We start from the raw sequence: 24,550 nt of genomic DNA, 5'->3' as shown, positions 1-24,550 counted from the left end.
CGTTTGTTAAGGGGTTTTGTGTTGCTTTTGTCTCCATTTCAGGCTTGTTTAGAGCACTCTATGTGTTCAGCCCCACTTTACCTGCTATGCTATTTCTCTTTCTGAGACCCGTCTTGAAGTAGGTACATTCACTTGCCGCCCACACTCACAACACCCTCTACTACTATTGCCAATATGCAAATAGAAGCAACAACAAGAGTCTGAGACAGAAACACATTGTCTGAAAGTCTTGAGAAAGACAAGGTATCTTTTGGGCAATGTTGTGCAATTTTACAGTGTCTATTACAAAAAGACTGATCTTTTGTGACCCAAAGGTAAAATATGTATGTGAATATATATATTCTTTTTTCAGTATAATAAGTTATCAATGGTTATCATTATTAACCAGTGCATTGTTAATTACTCTACTGTGCATAAGTAAAAAATGTACTTTGTTAACATTTTTTTTTCATTATTATTTTCAGAATGTAGAGTATATTATGTCACTGGATTGTGGCCAATTTACAAGAGTTGAAAATACATCTTAAAAAAATATAGGACTTCATCCTCATATGCATGAGTGGTTAATCTTGTTCACGCAACTTGGCTGATCTCAGCTGATAGGATACAACATACTGAAGAGGTCATGTTCTCTGAAACAGATGGCTCAAGCCAAAAAAGAACATTACAAATGATAAATATTTTCTCAATATGTAATTGCATTCACTCTCAGCAGCATTGAACAGCCCCAGTCTAACATGCAATCTGTATGAGGTCTCAGGATTACCTCACCTCTTCATACTAAAGCCTTCTTTTGAGCTCTGCTCTTTTATTTATTTTAAGATAGAATTACTATGATTTACTTGTGAAAGAAATTCTGAAGACATTTCTGTTGCCTCATCATGGCCAAATCCTGTAATGTGCTTGAACCCTCATGATTCTCAAAGAATTCACTCACCGCATCTGCAGATTATTTCAGGTGTTGGTCCTCAGGATCAGGCTGATGTCATCATTATTCCTGAAACACAAAATATGTCTTATGAAGCATATGAAAGTTACATAAATACTTGAGGCAATTTTTTAGGACCGGATCATCAGCTGGTTTAATGTGACATCAATGAAAAAATGTCAACTTACCCCAAGATTTGGCTTCCAAACTGATGCCTGAAGAATTTTATGTGAGAAAATATGTTGATGCCAGTCTTTGAAAGCAGGAGTTATTTTCTGTGTGAAATTAATCTAGGTTGAAAAAAAAAAAAATAATTGTATACTAAATTTGAACTAATGAAGAATCTTGACAAGAAGAGGTCACATGTGAAGTTCAAGACTAGTGTACAAAGGGAGCATGAAAATGAACATTTGGAGAATAACCTAAAGGCTCTAACTGAGTTAAATAAACTCTCTTATTCTGTTGAGATTTTTCGGTTTCTTTATATTGTGAAGTAAATTTCCACCCCAAAAATGTCCTGATCTATACTTTAATGAGCCTGTCCACGTGACATACATTTTTTTGTTTCATTACTATTAGTGAATGACAAGTGAAGGATATTCATTTTAACTTGAAAATGTCAGGTACGCACTTTAAGAGATATATTTTTCCAGTTTTTAATGAGGTGGTGTTTCTTTTTGAAAGAAATACCCATCTCTGATGTAGGTACTATGCAGATGACAACTGATATTTAATAAGTGATGGTTCTTGTATTAGTCGTAGTTCACTAAAGAAAATGTCTCGGATTGCTTTTGAAAAACTCCTAGCATCACTAGCCCAAAGGCAAGATGTGACCTTTTTATTACATAATGAGAATCATTTATTATCTTACAATGTATCTTAAAGTCACAGACAAAATGCCACTTTGATAATTGCTTTCAATTAGCTTTGAGCATAGCATACATTCATAAAATGTCTTCTCTAATTTAGACTTGAATTAGAGAAAATTGCAGACATAATCTACTTTAAGGTTGTCTCATATAAGGTGATTCGTAGTTTTATATCAAAGAACAATAATGGGTGGCTTTAGAGCAGTCTTGTGAAGTGTTTTAAATAAGCTTTTCAATATTTGAGTCTATTCTACTAATAATTAATGAACAAATTAGAATCCTAGTTCATCCTTTTTTACCCTTTTTGTGTGTTAATTTTTTACTTTCATTCATAATGCTTATTTTGAAATTGAATAGTGTCCTGTATTAGAAAACAGATACAGCTTGATTAGAAATGTAAACAAAGCATACAATGATACAGCCTCTATCTTAGTAACGGGCAACAGTTTGGTCTTTCAGTATGTATGTCCCTTCCAACTTCTAAATTCTCATTCATCTTCTTTACATGTAAAATATTCAGCAAGTCCCACAGTCAAGAACTAAGATCAGATATCAGCCTGCATTTTTTGTATACTATTTGTAACATTGATTGCATGTATAATTGAAAGTATTTGTGGTAACAATGATTATACATACATTGGCTTACTGAATATGTAGCATCATTCAAAAAAACAGGTATTTTTCTTTCCTTGATTAAATGAAGGTTTGGAAATTGTATGTAAAGATGATTCAGGCAGTTCAGATTCTTGTACATAGGAATTTAACTATGATTTTCTTCTTTCTTCCCTCAGATAAAAATTACCCACAAGAACCAAGCCCCTATGTTGATGGGTCCTCCTCCAAAAACTGGTCTTTTCTCTTCTATCATCAAAAGAACAAGGCACCACAGCAAGGAATAAGTCTGTATAGTTTAGTTTTTAGAAAATCAATTAGCTTTGTTGGGCTTTGGAATATTTATGCTGGAAATCTTTCAAAAATTTTAGACTATCTTCTACTTGCAAATTCATGGATTTTTATTTAATAGTTTCTGTAACTGAGCTAATGTAAAACTATGCTATTAGAAAAAAAGTTATTGTCACAGGTTTGTAGGCATTTTGCATGAAGAAAGCAGATGTTTACATAAAATGATAAAGCATTTTTTTGTTGTTGTTGTTGCATGAAGTACCATTTATTAATCTATGGGATAATTTTGCCATGGAATATAGGAAGAGAATGCCATGGGTAATTTGATTTTCTCTCCATTGCATTTCTATTTTTTGTGTGTGCTTTTTTCTATTATAATGATCATTTACAATAAGTTCAGTAGTGTCAGTTGAATCAAACATCTCCACATCAATAACCAATGAGACCTGGTTCAGAGTAAAGTTTATTACCAGTCTCATTAACTTTTACTTATATTTTATCATTTGTTTCTACCCTGAGAATATTTTTATTCAGCTAAGTATTCAAATCTTAAATCTTATTCTGATAACTTCTATGTATGTAACTGTACCTGCTGAAAACTTAAAATTCAATGTATGCAATATTCAAATGATTATGATCATTCTTGTGTAGGTATTTGCAAGACTTGAAGTTTGAGCAAAAATTATCTGGTTAAAGAGATCATTCAAAGATTGAAGATAGTAGTATTTGCAAAAGTAGCTATCAGTATTATCTGTTGAAACACTAGAGTCATTTTAATGAGCAATACATCTCTGGAGCATGGTAAACTTTAAATCATTCTGCATTATTGACCAATAGTATAGTGTGTATGCACACAAATAACCAAAGCTCATGCTTAATAAAGTGCATTTCCCACCAAAGATTTAGTGAAGGATACTTCAGAGAAATGAGCTAATTCATAATTAATCAAGATCACTGGAATAGACTCACCTCTGAAAGTTTAGAGTTCTTTTGATTATGTCAGCAATGTCCTGACAAATGTTGAGATGGGGAAAAAAAAGCATTAAATTGCAAATGCTCAATTTTCATTTATTTCATAAGCCGATAAACACATATTCTAAATATTGAAACATACATAGTTTAAACATTGGAAAATTAAATATATGTCTAATTTTATTTTTATTATTATTTATATATCTATGCTATCCATAGTTTACTTGTCCTCTGAATTAATATATTAAGGAAAGGATAAACAGGTATCCATTTTCCTTTCGTAGTCTCATTGCCTGGAATAAAAACATCTCTTGTAATAAATTTGGGGGAAACAATTTTTCAGATTTTTACTTAGCCCTCTGAAAGACTTCCTAACAGCTTAGAAATAATAATACAGGGATTTGTCTGGGGTTTGCACAACACTGTCTAATGTTGAAGGGAAGTCCAAGAATGGCAACTTTTTTTAGTCGTGCATATCAACAGGCTCAATCAAAACTTCTGTGCAGTCTTAACATTGCTCAGAGTGAGCTGCTTCTCATCTCTGCATGTCTTAAGTTCTCAGAAATTTCATAAAAAAATACAAAAAAGTAAAACTTTGCTTGAAATGCATGATTTCCCATTTTTATCTAGATTTTTAAATGTTAATGATTTATTAAATCTATTTTTGTATTGATTCATTCATCCATCAAAAAAATAGTATGTGATCATTCTGTAGTGCACGACACTGTGCATGTACTTAATGTTGATATAATTTCTTCCTCAGTGTAAGAATTCACTCCTATAAATCCTAATTTATATAATAGATGCCGAAATAAAAATCAGTATATAGTTGGTAAGAATTATGATTTTGAAATATATGATCAGTGTTCTGTAAACATTAGGAGGTAAATACTGATTAATGTTATGTTCAGCATTAAGTAGAAAAATAGGAGGTCAATTACTTGCTAAAATTAAGGTCTTCTGTTCCCCATTCTTGGGTCCAGTGTTGGGTCCAATCAGTTACCATACTAGTGAACTCCTTTTTTTCCAGTGCATTGCAAGCGTACAAACACAAAAGTATTCGATGCACTTGTTGACTGCATATATAGAATTATAGAAGTAACAATTATAGAAGTAACGATATCTGCAAAAGAAGGAACTTGCTGACATAATATTACATAAAGTGCATATTGGTTTTATGAAATTATGGTTATAGGTGATATTTTCAGATAACTTGACATAGGATTTTCTACCAGTGCTCTTAACTTTTTGTGGCAAAGATGTGTTTAATGATAATATATAACGTGTTCTCTGTGATTATCTCATGAACATTGTAACTCTGAAAACAAATAAAAAGATACATAAGCTATTCTTTAATAATGTATGCAATTTTAAACTGCCAGTCTGAATAGCAAATTCTTCACAACATGCTTTTTCATATAAAGAGGAATAGATGGGTAATCATGTAATCACAATTACATACAGTTCTGACTAGTTGTATAAAAGGTAAATCCAGATGCATTTGTCAGTTTGTATCAAATTCTTATGGTAGCAAAATATAATGGAGCAGCTATGATACTACATATTGACATATGATATCAGTGACATCCTGTCTGTCTGTAAATTGTGTTTGTTTATTTGTTTACAGTGGCCTCTAATAATATAAAACCACAATCAAGTTGAATGTGTTGATGAAAAGCTTAGAGCACATAAAACATACTAGGAAACGAAATGCTTGGTGTAATGAAAGAGAATTTCTCTTTTTTTTTTTCCTTTTCTTCCACTTCAATGTGTGCAGAACTAGCATTGTGAAGTTACATTTTTGTATATGAAGTGAAGCTATGAATATATGTATGTATAGATGAACTGTTCTTATATTGACTGGATATTAAGAGTAGTACCTGTAAACCTTCCACAGTTTACAGTGAGGTATTCTTTAAAGTCTCATTAATGACATTTACAACATGAATGGAAATTATAACAATGTAGAAATTATGTCTGGCACCGAATTGGCAAATTTTTCATCTCCCTAGTAGGATGTTGCAGGTGGCCAATGTGCTGAGGAAAGCATCACTTTCAATTCAGTTCCTATTAAACTCAGAATTTGGTGCAGAGACAAATACAGTGTTACTGCTTCCAGTACTTGCAAGGTATTTGTATGTATATCATCACAATTATTTAAAGCTGAGGGGTTAGATGTCATGTTTTATGCTTATTGGAGTGTGTATGCGTACTCTAGATCAGGTAACGTGTTAATACACTTAGGACTTTGACGATCTAAGAAACACTTAATATTAGTTTCTGAAACAAGTAGATGCCCTATAACACTGTCTCATTCTTATCAACTCTGTTTTATTACATATAAGTCATACCAATGATTACCTAATATTCAAAATTATCTATTGCAAATAAAGTCAACAAGTTCATCATGTTTGAAAATCTCAGTATAAGAAGTAATTACAGTTAGAGTATCTGGGTTTGACATTATAAGAAGCTAAGAGAAAAACATCCTTTTTTAAGTGTGGTTGATTTCTTTTGCTGTTTATGTTGGTTTTATTTTGTTGGTTTGCTGTGGGTTTTTTTGTTTCTTTTTTGTAGTTGCTTTTCTTTTATTGCTGAGACTATGGATGTTCAGACATTTGCAACAAGCTTCTCTGTGATTTAAGATACTAGCAGTATTCTGTAAGTTACTTCAATCCCAACTTGTTACTGGGACTTATAACTTTGACAAAGATCATAGGGAGGTTCCTAGGAAGGAAGACTTCCTGGGAAGCAGCCACTTTAAAGGAGTATAGTCCATCACCTGTCTGGAGAAGACTAAAGGAAATGGCTGCAAATCTGAAAAAAAAAAAATCCAGAATAATTACCTCTAGGCAAGAAATCCAGGGAAGAGCAGAGGTGAACTCTGCTAAGCAATGAAAAAAAAACAAATGTTAAAAGTGATGTGCAAAAAAAAAGTACAAAACAAACCACAAAAATTGTGTGGGGCCAGAGTGGCCAGGTAAAGTTATTCGAGACTAATGAGAATTAATGTGCCAACAAAATTAATTATGTTAATCTGGAGTCTTGTTCTATTTAGAATGAGGGATGTGGATAGTGTTGTTGTTTTTTATTTTTTTTCTTTTGTGGGGAGTGTCATAGATGTTAGATCAAGTGGAGCCTCATTGAGCCTTTCCAGTGAAGGGAGAAAGATTTGTGAATGAAAGAAAGATATATAATATACATAATTGTATGGGAATTGTTGAGTCATGACCTGAACCACTGATTGATCACGTGAGGCAAGGACTGAGCCAGCCATGGGAGCACAGGTGAAAGCAATTCACCTGTGTGACTGGAAGGGGTGGAGCCTGACTGCACCTCTCCTAGACCTCATTTAAGGCTGACAGCCACTGGGGAGGATCTCTTTCTGGAGATTCCTGGTGTTTTCTACTGTGAGCCTAGAACATGGGTGAGCATTTCATTTTTGATTGTCTTCCATCATGATAATTTTTTAAACTATAAACCTGTGAAATACTATCCTAACCACACCACTCTTCTAACTTTTGTCAATTGTACATATAATCAAAAAGGTAAAGAATCTTCTAGGCTTTTGTTTATTTCTGAATGCTTTTATAACTTGAAAAAAATTGGCCTTGCTATTAAGTGAGTTGAGCAAAACTGCTAAGCAGTTAGCAGGGAAGTTAATAAATGAATTTAGAAAGCTGAGGTGGTTACAAGAACTGCTCCATGTTTTATGCAAGAGTGGTAAAGAATATGCTAACCTCTTGTCAGATAATTGCTACTTGTCTCTAGCTTTACAAGGTCTGAAAGCATTTTGTTTTCCCTGTATATAAGGAAGGAAACTTCTTGTGGTCCTGTTGAGGTGAGTAAAAGCCTTGCAGTACCCTGGCTGCAAAATAAATCAAAATGCCAGATCTGGAAGTTAAATCTCTGTTAAAGAGATATAAACTAATAAGTGAAAATTCATGGCACATGAGGATCTGAGGATGAGCTGTGCAGGAATACTTATCTGATGGTGCAAGCTCTGTCCAGGTTTGTAAAGATTATTTGGTTTCTGCCAAACTTGGTCTTCTACTATGGAGAACCTGCTGGGTTATGTAGCCTAATTAGCAATCAGTTGTTGGATATCTTGTTAATTTTGGATAAGCACATTTGATCTCTCCTGTGAAGTTGTTCTGTGGCCAATAAGCCTTTTGGAAGAAGACAATATTTGGGGCAGAAAGACTTAAATAGCTTGTTGTTGGATAGCTTTTTATTTGGATGTAGCAAAAGTATTGTCAAGTTCATGGTGGTTTCATGAAGGCCTGTGCAGGAATAGAGTTGTTTCAGTACTATGCCCACTGCAGCGTCATTGAGCCATTTCCAGATTTGGTTCTTTGTAAAACTATCTTCTGCTTTTCAGCAAGTCTTGCACCTCTTGTAGTGCCTATTCCAGGTGGGGCTGAGAGGACTGGAGAAGAAGAGTAGTCATGTTAGTGTAGTAACGAGTGTCTTGGTAGGCACCATTGCCTTCGCAGGCATAGAGCGAAATTGAAGTGTGGCTTCAGTGTCTTTCAGGAGAAAAAGAGCAAAGAAAAAAAATGAAGTAGAAAATCTCAGTACCCCCACTTTTTTAAGAAAATAATAATGCATTATAATGTATCATGCATGGTAGTAAAGTTTTGTTTAAGTAAATTAAGTAGTAATTACGGATTTTGTGTGTGTGGTAGGGGTATGGACAGAACTTTCCCACTCTCAATTTATCTTAATTTAACAAGAATAGCTGAAGAAGATAAACTCCTACATTGACCATCAGCTCCATTTTGTCAAACCACCCTACAGTTTGAAGCTGTAAATAGCTATGTTGTAAGCAAGGAGAATTTCGGCATGGTAGTATTTCAGAGACTGCTTCCTTTCTTTCCGATTCATGATTCAAAGAGACTACACGAGTAGCACCTCAGGGCGCTCTTTAAATATGACTCATGCAAAGAGTAAGTGATGATCACCAGGCTTTCTTATTTATAGAAAGGTGGTAGCTATACTGATGATGAAGCAGGAGTTTCATAGTGAACACTAGAAATTGTCAGGTCTGAGTGGGAAACAAAGATTTGGAGTGTTTTTTGTTAAAGTTAATAATGGCTAAAAATAAATACTTAGCTGCTGGTTGACCTACTTGAAGTAAATGTTATTTGTTTATTTAACTGAGGTTCATACTCACATTCTGTGAAACAACATATCAATTTGCTCTAATCGGTAGCTTTTCTGGACAGGGGAGTGAATGCTGCTTTCTGTCTTGGTGAAACATATTTATGGTCCATTTTTTTTGCTTGTCAATAAGAAAATACAAGTTGTCAATCTGCAGGCTTGTCGGTCTATTTACATTACTGAGGAAAAAAAAAAATCGTATCTGTGGACAGAAGAGGTGGTTTGCATGTTTCTTAGTGAGACTATCAGCTTTTGCAAAATGAGCATTACTTCTGTCCTTTCTGCCCAACTGTTAGGTTGTCTGTTGCAAAGGGTGTAGGTGTTATCCTTAAGTGAAAATGACATAGGAAGAATGTGGATTTTTTTGTGTGTATTTGTGAATGAGTGAATTCCAATCCTTTTCTCCTGCTCTATAATTGTAAAGACTACAACTTTGATTTAGAGATGTGTCCTTTGTCTATGGTGTACATGTAAGTAAGCAAGCAAGTGAAGGAAGATCTGTTCTATTTGACCTGAGCTTTACTTTCATATGTTTAAATTCAGACCATCAGGTGCATTAGGAAGGAAATGCCAGCAACTTTTTATTTCTAGGTAGCCTGGGAGGACTTAGTGGGTAAAAACGAGCTATAGTGAGTTTTACCCCAAAGCAGTATATACACACAGATTAAGGAATTTTCACCTCTTTTACATCAATCAACAGTGATTATTTTTTTTCATCATTCTTTTTAATCAATCTGTTAATGGTTCAATGGTTGGTATATGCAAGCACATGAGGCTTGTAATGGACAGCTGTCCATTATGTTAAGTCAAGCCTTGCACTGACAAGAGAATTGAGAGCTTCATATTTTGTCACTAGATCTGGTCAAAAATATCCTTAGCATCTGTTTCACAGTAATAACACATAACTGAATGGAGGCACACATCTTACCCAACTGATCTAATTTTTCCCCATTTTCATTTCAGAGAAAAATCAGGCTTGCCACTTTAAATATAAACATGTTTTTACTCTTGAATGTCAAATGGAAGTGTAAGGTTTTACTTTATATTGACATTTTATTAATGTAGTTATTAACTAACATTGTAATATAAGTGACGTGTTTTGTTTCAATCTGAACATAATTTTAATTCCTGTAGGAGAATGTAAAAATGTTTAATGTTTGTTCAAGCTCCCGAAATGAAAGAGACTTCACACTGCTGTAATTGTCACCAGACTAAAATGCTGCAAGTGAAATTGTAGTCTTTAAGTTACATCTCTGCATTTCTATTATTTAAGTACGTATGAGACTCCTAAGAGTTATCTTCAAGGAGATTTGTTTTATTCATAATTCCTCCTGTTTCAGATTAATTTATCAATATAGGTCTATCTTCTCCCTGGAAGAAAATGGCTAATGAGATAAGTTAAAAGTCAAGATTTTTCTTAATGTTTCTCTCAATTAACTCTTTATAAATAAAATGGAATGGGCAGACGGTTAAAGAAGGGAAAACCTCATTACTATATGATTATAATTATTATGAAGTGAAAAACAGATACTGTTGGACAATTATAATAATAAGTTATTGACAAGACATAAGTATTGTAGCAATACTTCCTTTTAAGGTACCAAATACACTGTAAGTGAATGGACAGAGTTATTGGATCGTAATGATAAGGGCATATGTGTATCACTGTAATTCATGAAATCCTACAGTCCTCAGTGTGTCATTTAAACTTTAGGGTGAATTGTTGGCTAATACTGTGTGATAACTCATCTATGAAAGCTTTTGACTTCACAGTTACTTAAAACATGTAGGCTGTCTACAGTTCTACTGCCTCTCTTCTGGTAGCTGCGCTTTTATCACAAAGAAATGTTAGAATATCTAACCCCGTAGATATCATGTTAGGTGCTCCTAACATGATAATGTTAGAATATCTAACCCTGTAGATATCATAAGGTGCTCCTCTTCTGATGAGAATCCTGTCACTTCATCAGATATATCAGTTTTCTCTGTCAAAGAATTGAGTTATTACTGTATGTGAAATGATATATAGTTTTTCCTTGGCTTGCCTGCAGAATCTTGGGCAAAAAAATAAATCTTATGGCAGATGCCAATTACTCCCTGTTGGTCTGTGCGTAGAAATATGTACTATCATGAGAGCTAATCAAGCATTCAAATATGACCAGAATGGTTGTTTTGATAACTGAGAGCGTGGCAGAATACCGGGGATCAAATGCACAGAAGCAGAAGGAAAAAAAATAGAAAAGGGGAGGGGGAGCAGGCGTTGGAGAACTGTTAGAAAATCAGAAATGCGTTAAACTTTATGGGTTTCTTGAATGACATCTATCTAAAAATAGAGTACAAGCAGGTAATAAATACTTAACCAAACTTGCCACAGATTACTCTTCCTTCTCAAATCATTTGTGCTACTATATAATCTCAAATGCAGTGAAAAGAGATAAATATGTAGCAGTTCTCAATTGTTTTTACTGTATGTTTCCTTTATAAAACACAGCAAAATGGCACACTGTGTAAAAGCAGATTTGAACAAGTGCAACAAAATAGTTATAGGGATAAAGTTATAAGGAACCTCAAACAACTTTTGATTCAAAACCACAGGGAGTCTTGAAGAAATAAGATGTAATGCATTTTCTGTCTCAGTTCAGCAAAGGGGGGGACTTTTAGCTAAATTACCTTGTCTTTTAGCTCATTTTTAATGGTTTATAAATAAATTTGGACAATCAAAATGAAACACCTTATCAGAGCATGCAGAAACGACTTTGTAAGAATGAAGATTGTTTCGCCAGATCTTGTTCCCATTCTGTACATAATCTCCCCAAAGTAGGAGGCATTATTTTTGGAGCAGCTCTCATATTTTATTATATTGGCTCACAACATCAGAGGCAGACGTTGGTGGTAGAGCAGGTGAGACTGAACCTTCCCACCAATATTCCTTTTAGTATTGTTGTCATGTGACAGATGACAGCAAAGGAGTAGTCTGACAAAGAAACGGCATCTGACACGGAAGTCTGTAGGAAGTAAATATGTGGAATTGAATTGCTCCTTGCAGGGAAGAAAAAAAAATTGCTTCTATTGACATTCATCAACACTTGCTGAACATCTATGGAGAACAAAAGTGGATGTGATCTTAGTAAGACTGTGGCTGGTGCATTTCAGTAGTGGTGCCAGTGACATGAAAGGCAAGCCACATTCAGAATGGTCATGCACAATTGTCATGCTGTGCAAGAGTGTCTAGTCAGCTCATTCATGTGAATTGGCTACTAGTGGTGCCAATGTTGAAAGAGTGTTTTGTAGCCAAGAACTTGCTCTATCAAATACTGTTACTGTACTCTGTGTATCTATTGTAGTCTTCATGGAAATAAATAGGAGGCATTATTTTCTGAGCAACCTGTGTAGATGTTCCTCAATTAGAAGTGACTTTTTTGTAAGATGCATAAACACAGGGGCAGTCAGTATTTGTTTAATTCATTTTTCTAAGTTAAAACACTTTTCTTGGGACAGGAAGAATAATTAATACTGAACAATTAATTGTGTAGAAGGTGCAGATGATACAGATAATGTCATTCTACTTCTGATATTTAATATGTATCCATTTGAAAGCATTTGAAGTTTTAATACAGAGTGGGGCACTAAGTCATATCTTTGGCACTTATGCTCGAAATATTATAGCCTTGCCTGAAAAAATGTGGAAGTAATGATAAAGAAGTGAAATCCCAACTTCACTGAAATATTGGTGTGCCGTTGCCATTACAGAGTCATTGTTTTATCTCTGCTATATTGTGGTAAGGCTCAGAACATCATTAAGAGAAACGTCTGCCAAGTAGTTTAAGAAAGAGGTTGAGAAATTTTGAGCATTCATACATCCATAAAGCTTACTGAACCTTTGTACCTGAGAAGTTTCACCGCACTATTGGTCTGTAACACAACTCTCATTTTGGCTGTGTAATATAACAAGGTTGAGTACCCATAAATAGTTGCTTTGAGCCTAGCCCTTAGGACTTGTACATTCAATGAAATATTGACTTGGTATCAAATTTTGTGCTGTTCCCTAAGGGGTCCCCACACAGTGTTGCAAAACCATGTCTATGTACAGCATAACGCAACCCACTCCTAATTATTTTTGCCTCAAGTAGCTAGCTGCTGCAGTTGGATTTCTTGTCTTTTATGCCTAGATATTTTATACCCTAGATATTTTATACCCTGGCTATTCTGTGATTGTGATTGTTTTAAAAAGCAGACATGTGTGCAAACCTTACAATGTGATACATCAGAGGTATGCAAATTGTGTACGAAGTAGTCATTCTCTTGCATTTACATACAGCTTTCTGTTTGCAGTATTTTTCAATGTCTGTACACTTTGACTGCTGTTTTGTCATACTTGGTGTTGTTGTGCATCTTCAAGCTCAAGCTATCCCAAGATATAAAGCCGATCTCATAGCTCATTCATTTCAGTGTTATTTGATTGTTAATTAATAGCTTAACGCAGCAGACATAAACATAAGAATAGAATATAGTTCTGGAGGAGAAAATGCCACAAAATATAATCCAAGAAGGAACAGCAGTAACTTTCCGTAAGACTAAAGAAATAATTCCTAAATACTGTTAACTTTCTTCTTCTGATACTAAGGAATAGAATTACTGAGACTGATGCTGCATATGGCATTATGACTTCAAATTATTTCATTGCTCTAATCATACAATAAAGAGAGAAGTGAAAGCAATTTTTTAAAGTAACCTCTTTTTATTTTGACATTGCCATACTGAATGCTGAGAGGTATGTTGTTCTTAGCCTTGTTTAGCTTCATTCAGTTGCTCCCATGCATGTCGCTATACTAACCTGATAGTATTTCTGACTGCTGCTCATCTCTACTGAATCTTTACCTTTGGTCATAAAATAACAATTGATTGTCTGCATTCTTCTCAACCTTTTAAATTTTCAGTATTCCATCAGGTTTTTTTTCCCTTCTACTAGATTGTTTCCTTTGTTTTGTTCACACACTTCAAAGTGTTTGTTATTTTGTATTTCCATCACAGTCCTTGTAGTTACATTTTCTTGCCTATTCAGATCCATTTAGAGTTCACCTCTAAAAGATTCCTGGGTCATCAGTTTGCAGTCTCTTCCTCTCTCAGATACTGTACTCTAACTTCCTTCTCCAATTACCAGTTAAATTAGGCATAGTTAGAGGGCCTTAGTGGTTCAGTAAAAAGTACTTTTATATCTGTACCTAAAATCATTCTAGGTCTAGAGCTCTCATTCAATATAATCTGTTCAGTACAAAGGAAAAGTATCTATTTGTGTGACGTAAATCCTAATGGAGCCATGATGATTATCTTGTAATGTAGATTTAAAAGTTTAAAGAAAAAGATTTTTAGACTTTATCGTGTTATGATCTTTGAATAAAATGCTTCTGGAAACATCTAAAAAGTAACTGTTTTCTTCTTTCAAATCCTTCCTCCAAATATCTGCAGAAAGATCTATTCATCTATTGCCAGAGAAATAAGAAACTGTTTTCTTTCCACATATCTACATTTAACTGTTCTCTCTTACCTGTTCTTAAGATACAAGATTTATTAGGTGGGTGGGGTGGGGAGAGGAGTTGCACAGGGCCTTCTCCGTGTTCTGTGGCATTGTAAACGTCTGACAAGTGATTCTGGTTCATAACTACATTTAAATATTACAGCAGCATACATTCAAGTAATTTTCATTGCCACATGTATTTATAACCCACTGACTACACTGTAGGTCCCATTTGTACATGATCTGCTGAGAACACGGATCAAGCTAGAGGATTTATTCTGTCAAATTTTGGGCTTTCTGTTTTGCAACTCTTTCATCAATTTATGTTCTGTTGGCAAAGACAAAAACCATAACATATAGAAAGATTGTACTTCTTTCACTTGCGTCCTTCCTGCTGGTAGAAGTAACTGTGAGGCCTTTGTCCCATAAGGGCCCCATGAATGTTTGTAACTGCAGAATTAAGATAAATAAAAATCCCAAACCTTTTAAACTTTCTGGATTTTCATAGAGATGCTGAATAGGCTAAAATCAAATTCTTCCTCCCTCTCCTGTATGTTATATGGAAACTGGCTATGTGAAAGTAAATTAACATTTAATTTTTGCCAGAGGCCTTATCTAGAATACTTAGATAGAGGTAAAAATATTATATGCTTGATTTTTCACTTGAGCAAAGATATAAGCCATTTTACCCCATTAATGGACATGGACATACAGGCTTGTAACCTAAATGCCAAATACAAGGGCATGAAGTCACAAGACAGATCCGTGGCTTACAGTGCCTTCCTATAGCCTACAGAATGACAGCAGTGCTAACTTCTGGGATGAAATATATACTCCTTCCTTTTCATATGTAGTATTCACTGTGATGGCATTGTTTTCATTCCTTTAGTGAGAAGATGCTCATTGTTAAGGCTCATTCCATAACTTTGGGAGAAGTCTGCAAGAGTAAAGTAGTATATATGTTAAATAACAAAAGGCAGAGTTTGTCAAAACTTTCCAGTAAGCTACCTTGGTATTGTGGCCCCCACCTGTTATTTCCCATTGGTGCTCACCCAGGCAAGAGGAAAAAATGATATTACTTGGAGTCAGGGGAAATTAATGTGTTATTTGCAACAGCACTGAAGTGCAATGCATTCTATAAAAGATAGCTTTAATTAAAACTTTCATTTTTTTATATATACTTCAGAAATAAAGTCCACTTAAAGAAAAAGGAAAAGGGAAAGAAAGCTACCTTATCTTTCAGGCTTATAGTCTGTCTGCAAGCTGAAGGCACCTTCTGTGTCAGTCTGCATTAGTAGGTCACAGGCTCCATGGCCAGGTAAAGGAAAGCACACGCCTGATGCTAACCTCCTGAACTGGCTGCCTGAAAAATAGCCTGGGTTTTGGCATCTTTCTCAGCCTGCTTTCCAAAACAAGCATCCTATTTTAAATCTACATAATACTGATGACTCTGTTACCCTCTCTAATACACTCTTCTGCCTTGACTCCTTTTACAAAAGCTGAGGAAGAATATTTAAAAATAGTTTAAGGCTGCTGTCTGTATTAAATGCCATCTTGACTGAGGCTTTCTAGGCATTTTTAAATTACTTGTAGGTAGCTGCAGTCCTTGCTGCTTTAAATTTTCTTGGATGGCTAATGCTTGTTCTCCTAGACTTTCTTAATGTACAAACAAAAGCTTCAGGGAAGACCTTGTACTGTATTTTCTTACTTTTTTGACAGGGAATTGGTTAGAAATTCATGTATTTTTCCTTTCTCTCACTTATAGGCCGGGTAGTGTTTACAGAAGAAGCTATGTATTAATAGTGATTCAATAAATATTTATCCCAAGATTCCTAAGATGATATTTTATTATAGTCTGTTCCCTGAATAAAAGTATAAAGGAGATATCAGTATTGCTCCATTCTGCCAACTTTATCTACTGCCTTGAGTAGTCCTTCATTTCAGCAGTATAGGTTGCAAAGTCTGTCCACCTGCTCCCAAGGGTAACCTACCCATTGCAGGAAGTAGCCTAAGTTAGCTGAACAAAAGTGCTCTCTTCTTTCTAAGAAGTAAGGCTTATTCGACACTTGTGTCAGAAATGTTTTAGTAAAGTGAAAGTGCTTTTACTTTTTTTTTCAATGACTTTGAAATCCTAAGTTTAAAATTATTTTTCTTTGACTCTTAAAAATTGAACCTTTAGATGACCTCAAATCCTTACTGAGAAATCACTTCACTCAGACAAAGTTCTTATTGGGCCATGTTGTGATCTTGCCCCTATTGCATTAGTAGCATTCAGTTTCTTCCAAAGAGGAACTACTTCTTGATGTACATGGCATACATGTTTAAGGTTTTACTTGAGGAAGGCTACAGAAATATCACTGAATATTTTGAAATTTGATATATTATACTTTTACAGAAATATTTAGGTGTCTCACTTTAACGGACAAAACAAAAAGTTCTTGCCTGCAAATTCCACAGCACAATTGGCTGATTTTGCCAATTAAACACCTCCTTCACCATTGGCAGGACTTGGGATCTAACCTGAGATTTGTGGTTGTACTAGTTTGTTTACTCCCTGCGAGCATTTGTTCATTTACTACCATGCAGATAATACATCACATTTCACAGCACAGCAAGTTTAATCAGGACATGTCATCATTAATTTGTACTGATATGCACTGATGGACAGGGTTTTCCAGGAGCGTGAATAGATGTTTATCAAATGATCATCAATTCTGAAGAAGAAATGTTGCTATCCCCTTGTTGTTTTACAGCATCTGCTTTATCATCTGCTCATAGGAGCACTTTTTTTTTTCCTCTCCTTCTCTGGGTTTCCCTTTGTAGTTGTCACAGCTTCATTTATTTCTACTGTTTTCTAATTCTTTTAGGATAAATGTCTGAACAGTGTGCTTGATTTATTGAACCAGGTTGTGGGACTGAAATAGTTAACAATGGCAAGACAAGACTAAATACTACAATCTGTATTTGATTTCTGGTGCTTTCCTGTTATTTACAAAGTGTTTCTTTGTGTATTATAAATAATTTACAATTCAAAGTGAATATTTCAAAGTGCTGGAAAGCCGAAGTCAAATTTATTTCATTTGCTAATGTTTCCACAACATAATGCGAAGCATAAAAACTCTTGTAGCTCTATAGCTTAATAAAATGTCTATTAGGTAAGCACAAAAAAAAAATAGAAAAAAAGGATTCTTATAATAGTAAGTTAAGTAGTAGTGTTAGTTGTTCAGTCCCTGCTAAGGCAAAATTCTGAATCTAAGGACACCACGGTTAAATCTTTAACATGCAAAATTTGTTATCTCACAAGTTCATTGTGTCATCGCTTTGCGGGATTCTGAAGAGGGAATAACTCTGAAAGATAATCTTGGAGAATAATTACAACTTTAATGAAATAGTAATCACAAATACAGGAAAAAGTCATGGAAATCAAAATTTTGTAACTGACATAACAGTAAGTGATATGCAACTATGCTCATCCTCTTTAAGCTCCTTTTGTTCTTGTCGGCTTCACTGGTTAGTCTATGCTATTTTAAAGGACCTGATAGAAGCAGTGAATAGATGAACACTTTCATTACTTTACAGATAAGCACTAAAATGCATTTCTTTGTTTTTGAAGGAAAATGCTCCAAATCTTACTGTATATGGACAGCAAGGCAGGAAGAAAAAGAAAGAAGTTGTTAATCTTAGGGCAAAGGGAAGAGGGGAACCTTAAAGATTTAACCTAGTATGTGCATAGGAATTATCCTATGTCAAGATAAGTGACCTCATCAGAAGACTTGCCAAAAGAGGTCAAGCTCCACATCTGGCTTTTTGGTAAAAAGATGGATACCAGTTCTGTCCCACACATGCACACCAAATTAATCATTCTAATGGATAGTAAAGTTCAGCTGAAATAAGATGTGAAATATATCCATGTCTGATATATAACTTTTAAAATTATGTGTAACTTTTGTATTACAGTGTCAAATATTGACATAATCAAATATCTGCAGAATTTTTGCAGACAGATAAAGTGTAGTTGGAGATCTTTCTATATTAAGTTTATTCTAACAAACTAATCTTAGCACTGACAGTTGGGTGATCATTCAGATGTATTTATTATCCATCAGTTATACTCTGTCTTCTTGTGCCGAATGATCACTGTTTACTTTACCCACATAAGCTGATATAAAGAATCAGTATGTTCATTTTTAAAATCAGCCTGCAACATTTAATGTAGCCTAACAGCTTCATGCAGCAGCATCAAGGAGGAAGGGAAAAAGAATCAATGCCCAGAAGGAATTGTAGGAAATAGATCATCAGATTGACATTTTGGCACCGGGGATAGTTCTCTAGCTGAGGTGAATAGGAGTAGTTGCCTCCAAGTCAGCAGAGTTATTTATTACCAGCTGAAAGACTTGCTCCAAAGCAGTGGTGCCCCAGCCCCGTGAGAGGGTGTGCTACTCTTGGTGAATACAAATGGGATGTGCCTTTTAAACAGACCAGAGTGGAGGTTTAGTGTGTGTGCGCCATTTGGCACATGGTCTGTTTTCTGAAGACTGAAAACTTGCAAATTTGGAGAAAGAATTCAACTAGAGGAGTAAGGAGGCTGGGGGTAGACAGGGACCAGATTGATTATTTTTTGTAAAATAAATAAATAAATAAAAACTTAAGAACAAGTGGGATAGAGCTAAAGGCAATTGCATGGTGAGAGATGGCTTCAAAACGTTTTTGCCTGAAAGGACCTCTGTACTCATCCTCTGGCTTCTAGCAGAAGTCTCTCTAGCAAGGCCAGATATAATGGTGGATGGTACCCTGTCCTTTCCAAGATGCATTTTAAATATAGTTTGGAACAAGCCTAGAGTGTGTTCTTGGGAAGGAATTAGTAAATAAGGTGCTGTTATTTTAGGGAATAAAAGCCTCAGAGTGAATTGATGGGTTTCATGAGAGTATTCTAATGGGCACCAGAGGGATGAGGAGGTTGTTAATATGCACCAAGCTAAGCAAATCTTTGTACCAGGCCCCAGCCTCATCTCACAGAGCCTCCCCTCCCTTGCTTCCAGATGGGTCAACTAAGAGGTGTATGAAGGGAGCAAAGTAACCACTACATTTAAGTTGCAGCAGCTCAGCTGATGTTAAAATGCACTGGTAAATATAATGATGTTCTTAAATAGTTTATTTATCAGCAAAATTCAAAGTTTTCTAAAGTGTATTTGATACCATTGTCCTTTTAATGTTTTAGCTTAATAAAAGGAGTCCCAGTATGTGAAGTGGAGAAGTACTGCTTCTGAGAAACTTAGTTTCTTCAGGTTTATGAGTACTTGTTTGTCAACATTTTGCTAGAAATTTGCAGATTACTGAGCCTGGTTCTTTTTCTAGCTGACAATATTCACCAAAAGAATCTTATTTTTAGAAGCATAAGAAGATAGAGATATAGAAGTGTATTTCTGAACTGAAAATTTCTATAAATGAAGCAGTTGTAGATGTAACACCTAATTAAGAGGTGCAGTTTCAGTGAATAGAACTATGTGACTCATCTTTAAATCCATTTTTTCCTTCCTTTAAAATAATCTTTACTGTTCTGATTTTGCCTTCATAAATAAGAATGAAAATCTTTCATCTTAATAATAATAAAATGAGGAAAAAAGAAAAAAAAAAGAGGGAAAGAAAATGCCAAAGCTCCTTGAGCTGCTTATCCATATTTTGAATTAAAGTTAGAACTGCAGGCAACTTTAATGATATTGTTATACTCGCCCTTCCCCCAACTCTCATATCTTCTAACATTCAAATTCACTATTTCTTCTAGATTGGGTTTGGCAGTCCCACACAATGTGAAGGCGTGTGAGAGAGAGAATCAGTCTGCTAGTGTACTATATTGGACCCAATTTCTTACTCATCTCATGGCACTACAACTTCTTTATCTGCAGGCATGCCAACTGATAGAGCAAATGACAGATGAAGCAGTCACTTGCAACAGTTTGACTACATAATTTGGGATACTTTTTCCCCATTATTAAATGCCCTTTGTACTTAGGGGGGGAAAGAAGGGGAGGGAGGCGGGAACCTTGTATAAACAGTCACATTTCCAAAGGCACCCAAGTGAGTTGGCATCCAAATCTCAAATTCCTTTATGCCATCATAAGGGAGTTCCAAATATCTTTTTTTCCTCCTACATGCACAGAAATTGTTAGGGTGAAAGCTATCAGTAATTGAATTGTTAGAGTGATGTCCTCAATTTTTGACAGTATTTCGTCTAGTTTCACCATGAGAATTAGACTTCAGTGTGAGAAATACATACTATGTTTGAACAGGAAATGGGACTGTAGTTCAATCTTTTCTTGTCTTGAATTCTTTCATACTTATTCAGTAGATTTCACCATTAACATTTTTAAGACTTTTGATCTTCTCAAAAAATTGCTTACTGCAAAGATTTAGTGTATTTCATTTTCATTTTTATTACTAATGTAGATCACTTTAATGGAGATTTAATGAAATATTCTGGCATCTAAGAATCACAAAGTACTGTGATTCTTGAAGACCCACAAAGGTCCATATCTGAATTTAGATTGGTACTTCAACCAGTTGTATTTTAAATATTTTCAAAGATGGGGATGGTGCTATGCCTCTGCTTTGTATGATTGCCTTCACTGGGGAGATTTCTTCCTAGTATCTAATTGTAAATTCCCTACCTGCAAACTATGTACCTTGCTTCTTCCTTGCTCCATAGGCTCTCCTTTCAACCAAGCTGGCTTTCTATGCTTGACCTTTCACACATTGCTATGAATGATTTTTGTACTTTGAGTTGACTGCCATTGTCAACTAATTCTTTTGGACCGTTTGTCTTTCAAGGTCACCTCCCTTGAGATTTTGACTATCAGTTTCCTGAACAGTCTTCAGGAGAGTAGCCTTTGGTTTGATAACTTTTCTACTACCTGACTTCCTCTTGCCTCAGAATTTTAAAATCTACTGTCTGATTCTCAGTTTTACCGAGGTTACCCTTATCTCCCACAGTTCTCCATTCTTTCTTATATATAAATAGCAGTTATCTAAAGTAGGCTTACTCTCCGTGCATCTCCACAACATGCAAAAAATTGTCCTTGTTGTATTACATAAATTGTCTAGTTTCCCTATATTCAAACATGTTCCCATTACAACAGATATCAGTGTGATTCAAATTCCACTTAAGAAATTGGACCTGCAGTTATGAGGTTTCTTCAAGGTATTTCAAGAAAACTTTATCCACTTCCTCTTCTTGATCCAATGATATGCCGTCTACCTATTTCAGTTCACCAGCCATGAAATCATTTTCTTTCTTGTCCCCTCAAAGCATAACCTTTGATATGTTACACCAGTTTTGAGTGTGCATGCGATCAATGACAATATAGGAAACAGAATATGGCATTGCAGTGAGAGTTTTGCACCAGGTTAGTCAATTATCTCTAGTCTCCAAATTATACTAGGCAAATAAAGCTTTTGTGGTTTTGTAAGGTATAACTATTATGTCTTGAAAAATAATGTCCTGTCTTATGAAAATATAAATTATGTAGATATTCTTTTGATCTACTGGAATTCTTTCATTATTCTCACGGTGCAATAAAAGCAAAATACTTCAGTTAGGTTTCAAAACACAACGTCAGATCGAAATGTTGTTTGTATCTTGAAGAAACTTACATACTTTCATATAGATGTTCACAACAGAATAACTGAATTTTGAAGAAACCAACAAATGGCAGCTTCACAACCCTGTGTTAATATTCCTTGTACCCATTCTATTGCTCAAAGCTTTCACTCTAGCAATTGCTGAACATCTAGCAAAAACTAGTGTTCTCTTGGAGTAGCAAAAAGGTGGCAGCAGTCTAGGGGCAAGAGTTGATTGCAATTCTTAACAAGTGTAAGTTTCAATTGTGAGCCTCTAAATAAACAGACATTATAGATGATATTTCCAATGGATTCTTGAACTCTGGAAGAAGTCCTGACAGTATCCTTATCATTTGTCTGCACTAAGTGGAAAATTCTGCTGCTTTTTCAGAAAACTCCCTTTTTTTCAGGTTGTTTTCTCTCCTTAATATTTCAGGTAAAACATTAAATATATCTTCAGCCTGTTAAAATTGCTAACTATAGAAATGGTAGCTTGGTAGATGATTTTAAAAGTGCATTTAAGTGCACTAATGCTTTCATTGATAACACTGGTCTAACTCCACACAAAGTTTAAAATGTTTTCAGGTATTCTGTTGTGATGTGGTTTCTCTTTCAGATAAATTTCATGACCCAATTTTTTCTAAGTAATCAGAAGGTACTCAGCTACTATGGATAAAAATAGCAGTAATTCTTTCTTCCCCTTCAGTAGAGGAAATAGCTCAATTAGCTATTTTTATTTGCTTACTTGTATGAATGAGGGAGTAGTTGCTATTGATGCAGAATGAGATCCATTGAAGATAGTAAGTATAGTGAACTTCATCATCATCAAAAGATGCTCCTCTATTAACTTCTCCAGAAAAATTTCAAAGTCTAGGGATTTATGGTTTGGTGAACTGTTACTAAGTTTAATTTTATCTCTAATTACACAGTTTTAAAGAGCTCTTTGAGGACTTTGTTTGGAAATAATTTTCCTCAAATTTCAGTGAGGAGAGGGAAACAAACTAACACTTTTTTCATCCTTTCATTTCCATGGATCAGGTGCAAAGGATGAATAGGGGTACATGTTCAGCAGATGAGCAAAGGAGCTAGGTTCTATTGAACAGATTAAATGGGGTTATTAGGTGTGGGTAGGAGAGACGGGTTAAATTCATCTAGCATCAATCAAATGAAGGAAAAAAGTTAATCATTAGGCTAATTTAATGTTCTTACCTAAATGCTATGTTTTCAACCTGCCTTTTCCACTTACTAGCTCTTTGGTAGTAATGACCTATCCCAACCTGATTAACTGGAATTCCTGCTGGATCAGTCAGAAATGAAGGGAATGTCAAGAAATGTCAGAGTATAAGAAAGGCTTTAATCTTCTGGAAGCTGATTCAACACTGATAGTAACAAAACTTGAAGAGAAATCCATCCTAAGATGCACAAGAATCTTTGGGAAGGATTTCTATGTTGTTTGGAAGCCCATGTCATTAAAAATTAAAGAAATTACCAAAACAATAAGGCAAAGGTCAGAGAGAAAAGCGAGGCTTAGATTTTGTAAGGGTAGGAACAAGCTAGTCCATTCTTCTTGTCCTTACTTCAATAGCTGCTTGTCTGGCATACTGTCTGGAACCCTTTAATTCAAAAACATCTGGCAATAAAACTTAGAGATTACCTTTCGTGTTTTCATCACTTTCAGTCTGTCAGTCTTTGAGCACTCTGCTTCCTTGTCTGTCCAATAATAAATCTGAGGCTTCTTGAAATTTTTTGCGAAAGTTCATGGAATTAGATTTCACTTCTAGGTAACAACACAGATATTTAATCACTGCAAATGAATTCCAGGTGTTGTAGTCTTCAGTGCTCAAGCTAAGAATATCGCTCTGAAATCAGTGCATGTCAGTGACTGTTTAGTGTATTGTTTCTGTTCCTATGTGATTTTATTTCATTAAAGATGTCTGTTTTCTTCATTCTAAACTATCTTAATTGTTTACAGATTAGGTAAAATGAGGTGTGCTTTGTCCTTCTTTGAAAAATTGTAGGGATAGACCAAGGGTTAATGGCTTTAAACTGAAGGAGTATAGGTTTAGATTAGATATTAAAAGGAGATCTTCTATTTAGAGAGTGATGAGGCACTGGAAACATGTTGCCCAGAGAAGCTGTGGATGGCTCATCTCTGGAATCATTCAAGGTCAGACTGGATGGGGTCCTGGGAAGAGTGATCTAGGGGTTGGCAGCTCTGCCCATGGCAGAGGGGTTGAAACTAGATGATCTTTAAGGTCCCATTCAACCTAAGCCATTCTATAATTTAATTTCATGAACGTATGAAGACTACAGTTTCAAAGAAGTCAAAATAGTCTGAGAACATAAATCTATAAAAACTGCTTTTTGAATTTAAAAAATTATCTTACTAATATTCTCAGGCTTTAATTATGTGTCTGAAATTTCTTAAGTTTCATACTACTTTAAAATGATAGTACTGCGCTGTTGTTATCTAAATAATTAGACAGCCACTTATGTGCTTCCCCATGCAGTGGGTGGGAGGGGAAATTGGTGGGGAGAGGAAAGGAATAGAGTTTAGGTAAAGATAGAAAATGAAGAGAGTAAAAA

General features: G+C 35.0%; 1 protein-coding gene and 1 long non-coding RNA gene across 6 annotated transcripts in view; one reads left to right on the top strand and one right to left on the bottom strand.

The window, feature by feature from the left end:
* DGKB (diacylglycerol kinase beta) overlaps positions 1 to 8,108 on the top strand; it is a 331,647-nt gene extending 323,539 nt beyond the window's left edge. For all 4 annotated transcript variants that reach the window (XM_010712729.3, XM_031553913.1, XM_010712725.3 and 1 more), the window contains one exon: positions 2,589 to 8,108. In XM_010712729.3, coding sequence (XP_010711031.1) covers positions 2,589 to 2,696 — 108 coding nt within the window. In that variant the 3' untranslated portion in view covers positions 2,697 to 8,108. The remainder of the gene's footprint in view (positions 1 to 2,588) is intronic.
* LOC116216745 overlaps positions 8,015 to 24,550 on the bottom strand; it is a 16,999-nt gene continuing 463 nt past the window's right edge. The window contains exons 2-4 of one of the 2 annotated variants that reach the window (XR_004160122.1): positions 23,619 to 23,741; positions 15,582 to 15,713; positions 14,893 to 15,287 (exon numbers count right to left, since the gene is read on the bottom strand). This is a non-coding gene — a long non-coding RNA (uncharacterized LOC116216745). Of the gene's footprint in view, positions 8,102 to 14,892; positions 15,288 to 15,581; positions 15,714 to 23,618; positions 23,742 to 24,550 lie in introns of those variants that run through there. The other variant, XR_004160121.1, reaches the window with a different exon arrangement.

Source organism: Meleagris gallopavo, chromosome 6, assembly GCF_000146605.3.
Source record: "Meleagris gallopavo isolate NT-WF06-2002-E0010 breed Aviagen turkey brand Nicholas breeding stock chromosome 6, Turkey_5.1, whole genome shotgun sequence".
NCBI lineage: Eukaryota > Metazoa > Chordata > Aves > Galliformes > Phasianidae > Meleagris > Meleagris gallopavo.
This window is presented reverse-complemented; position numbering and strand designations above follow the sequence as displayed.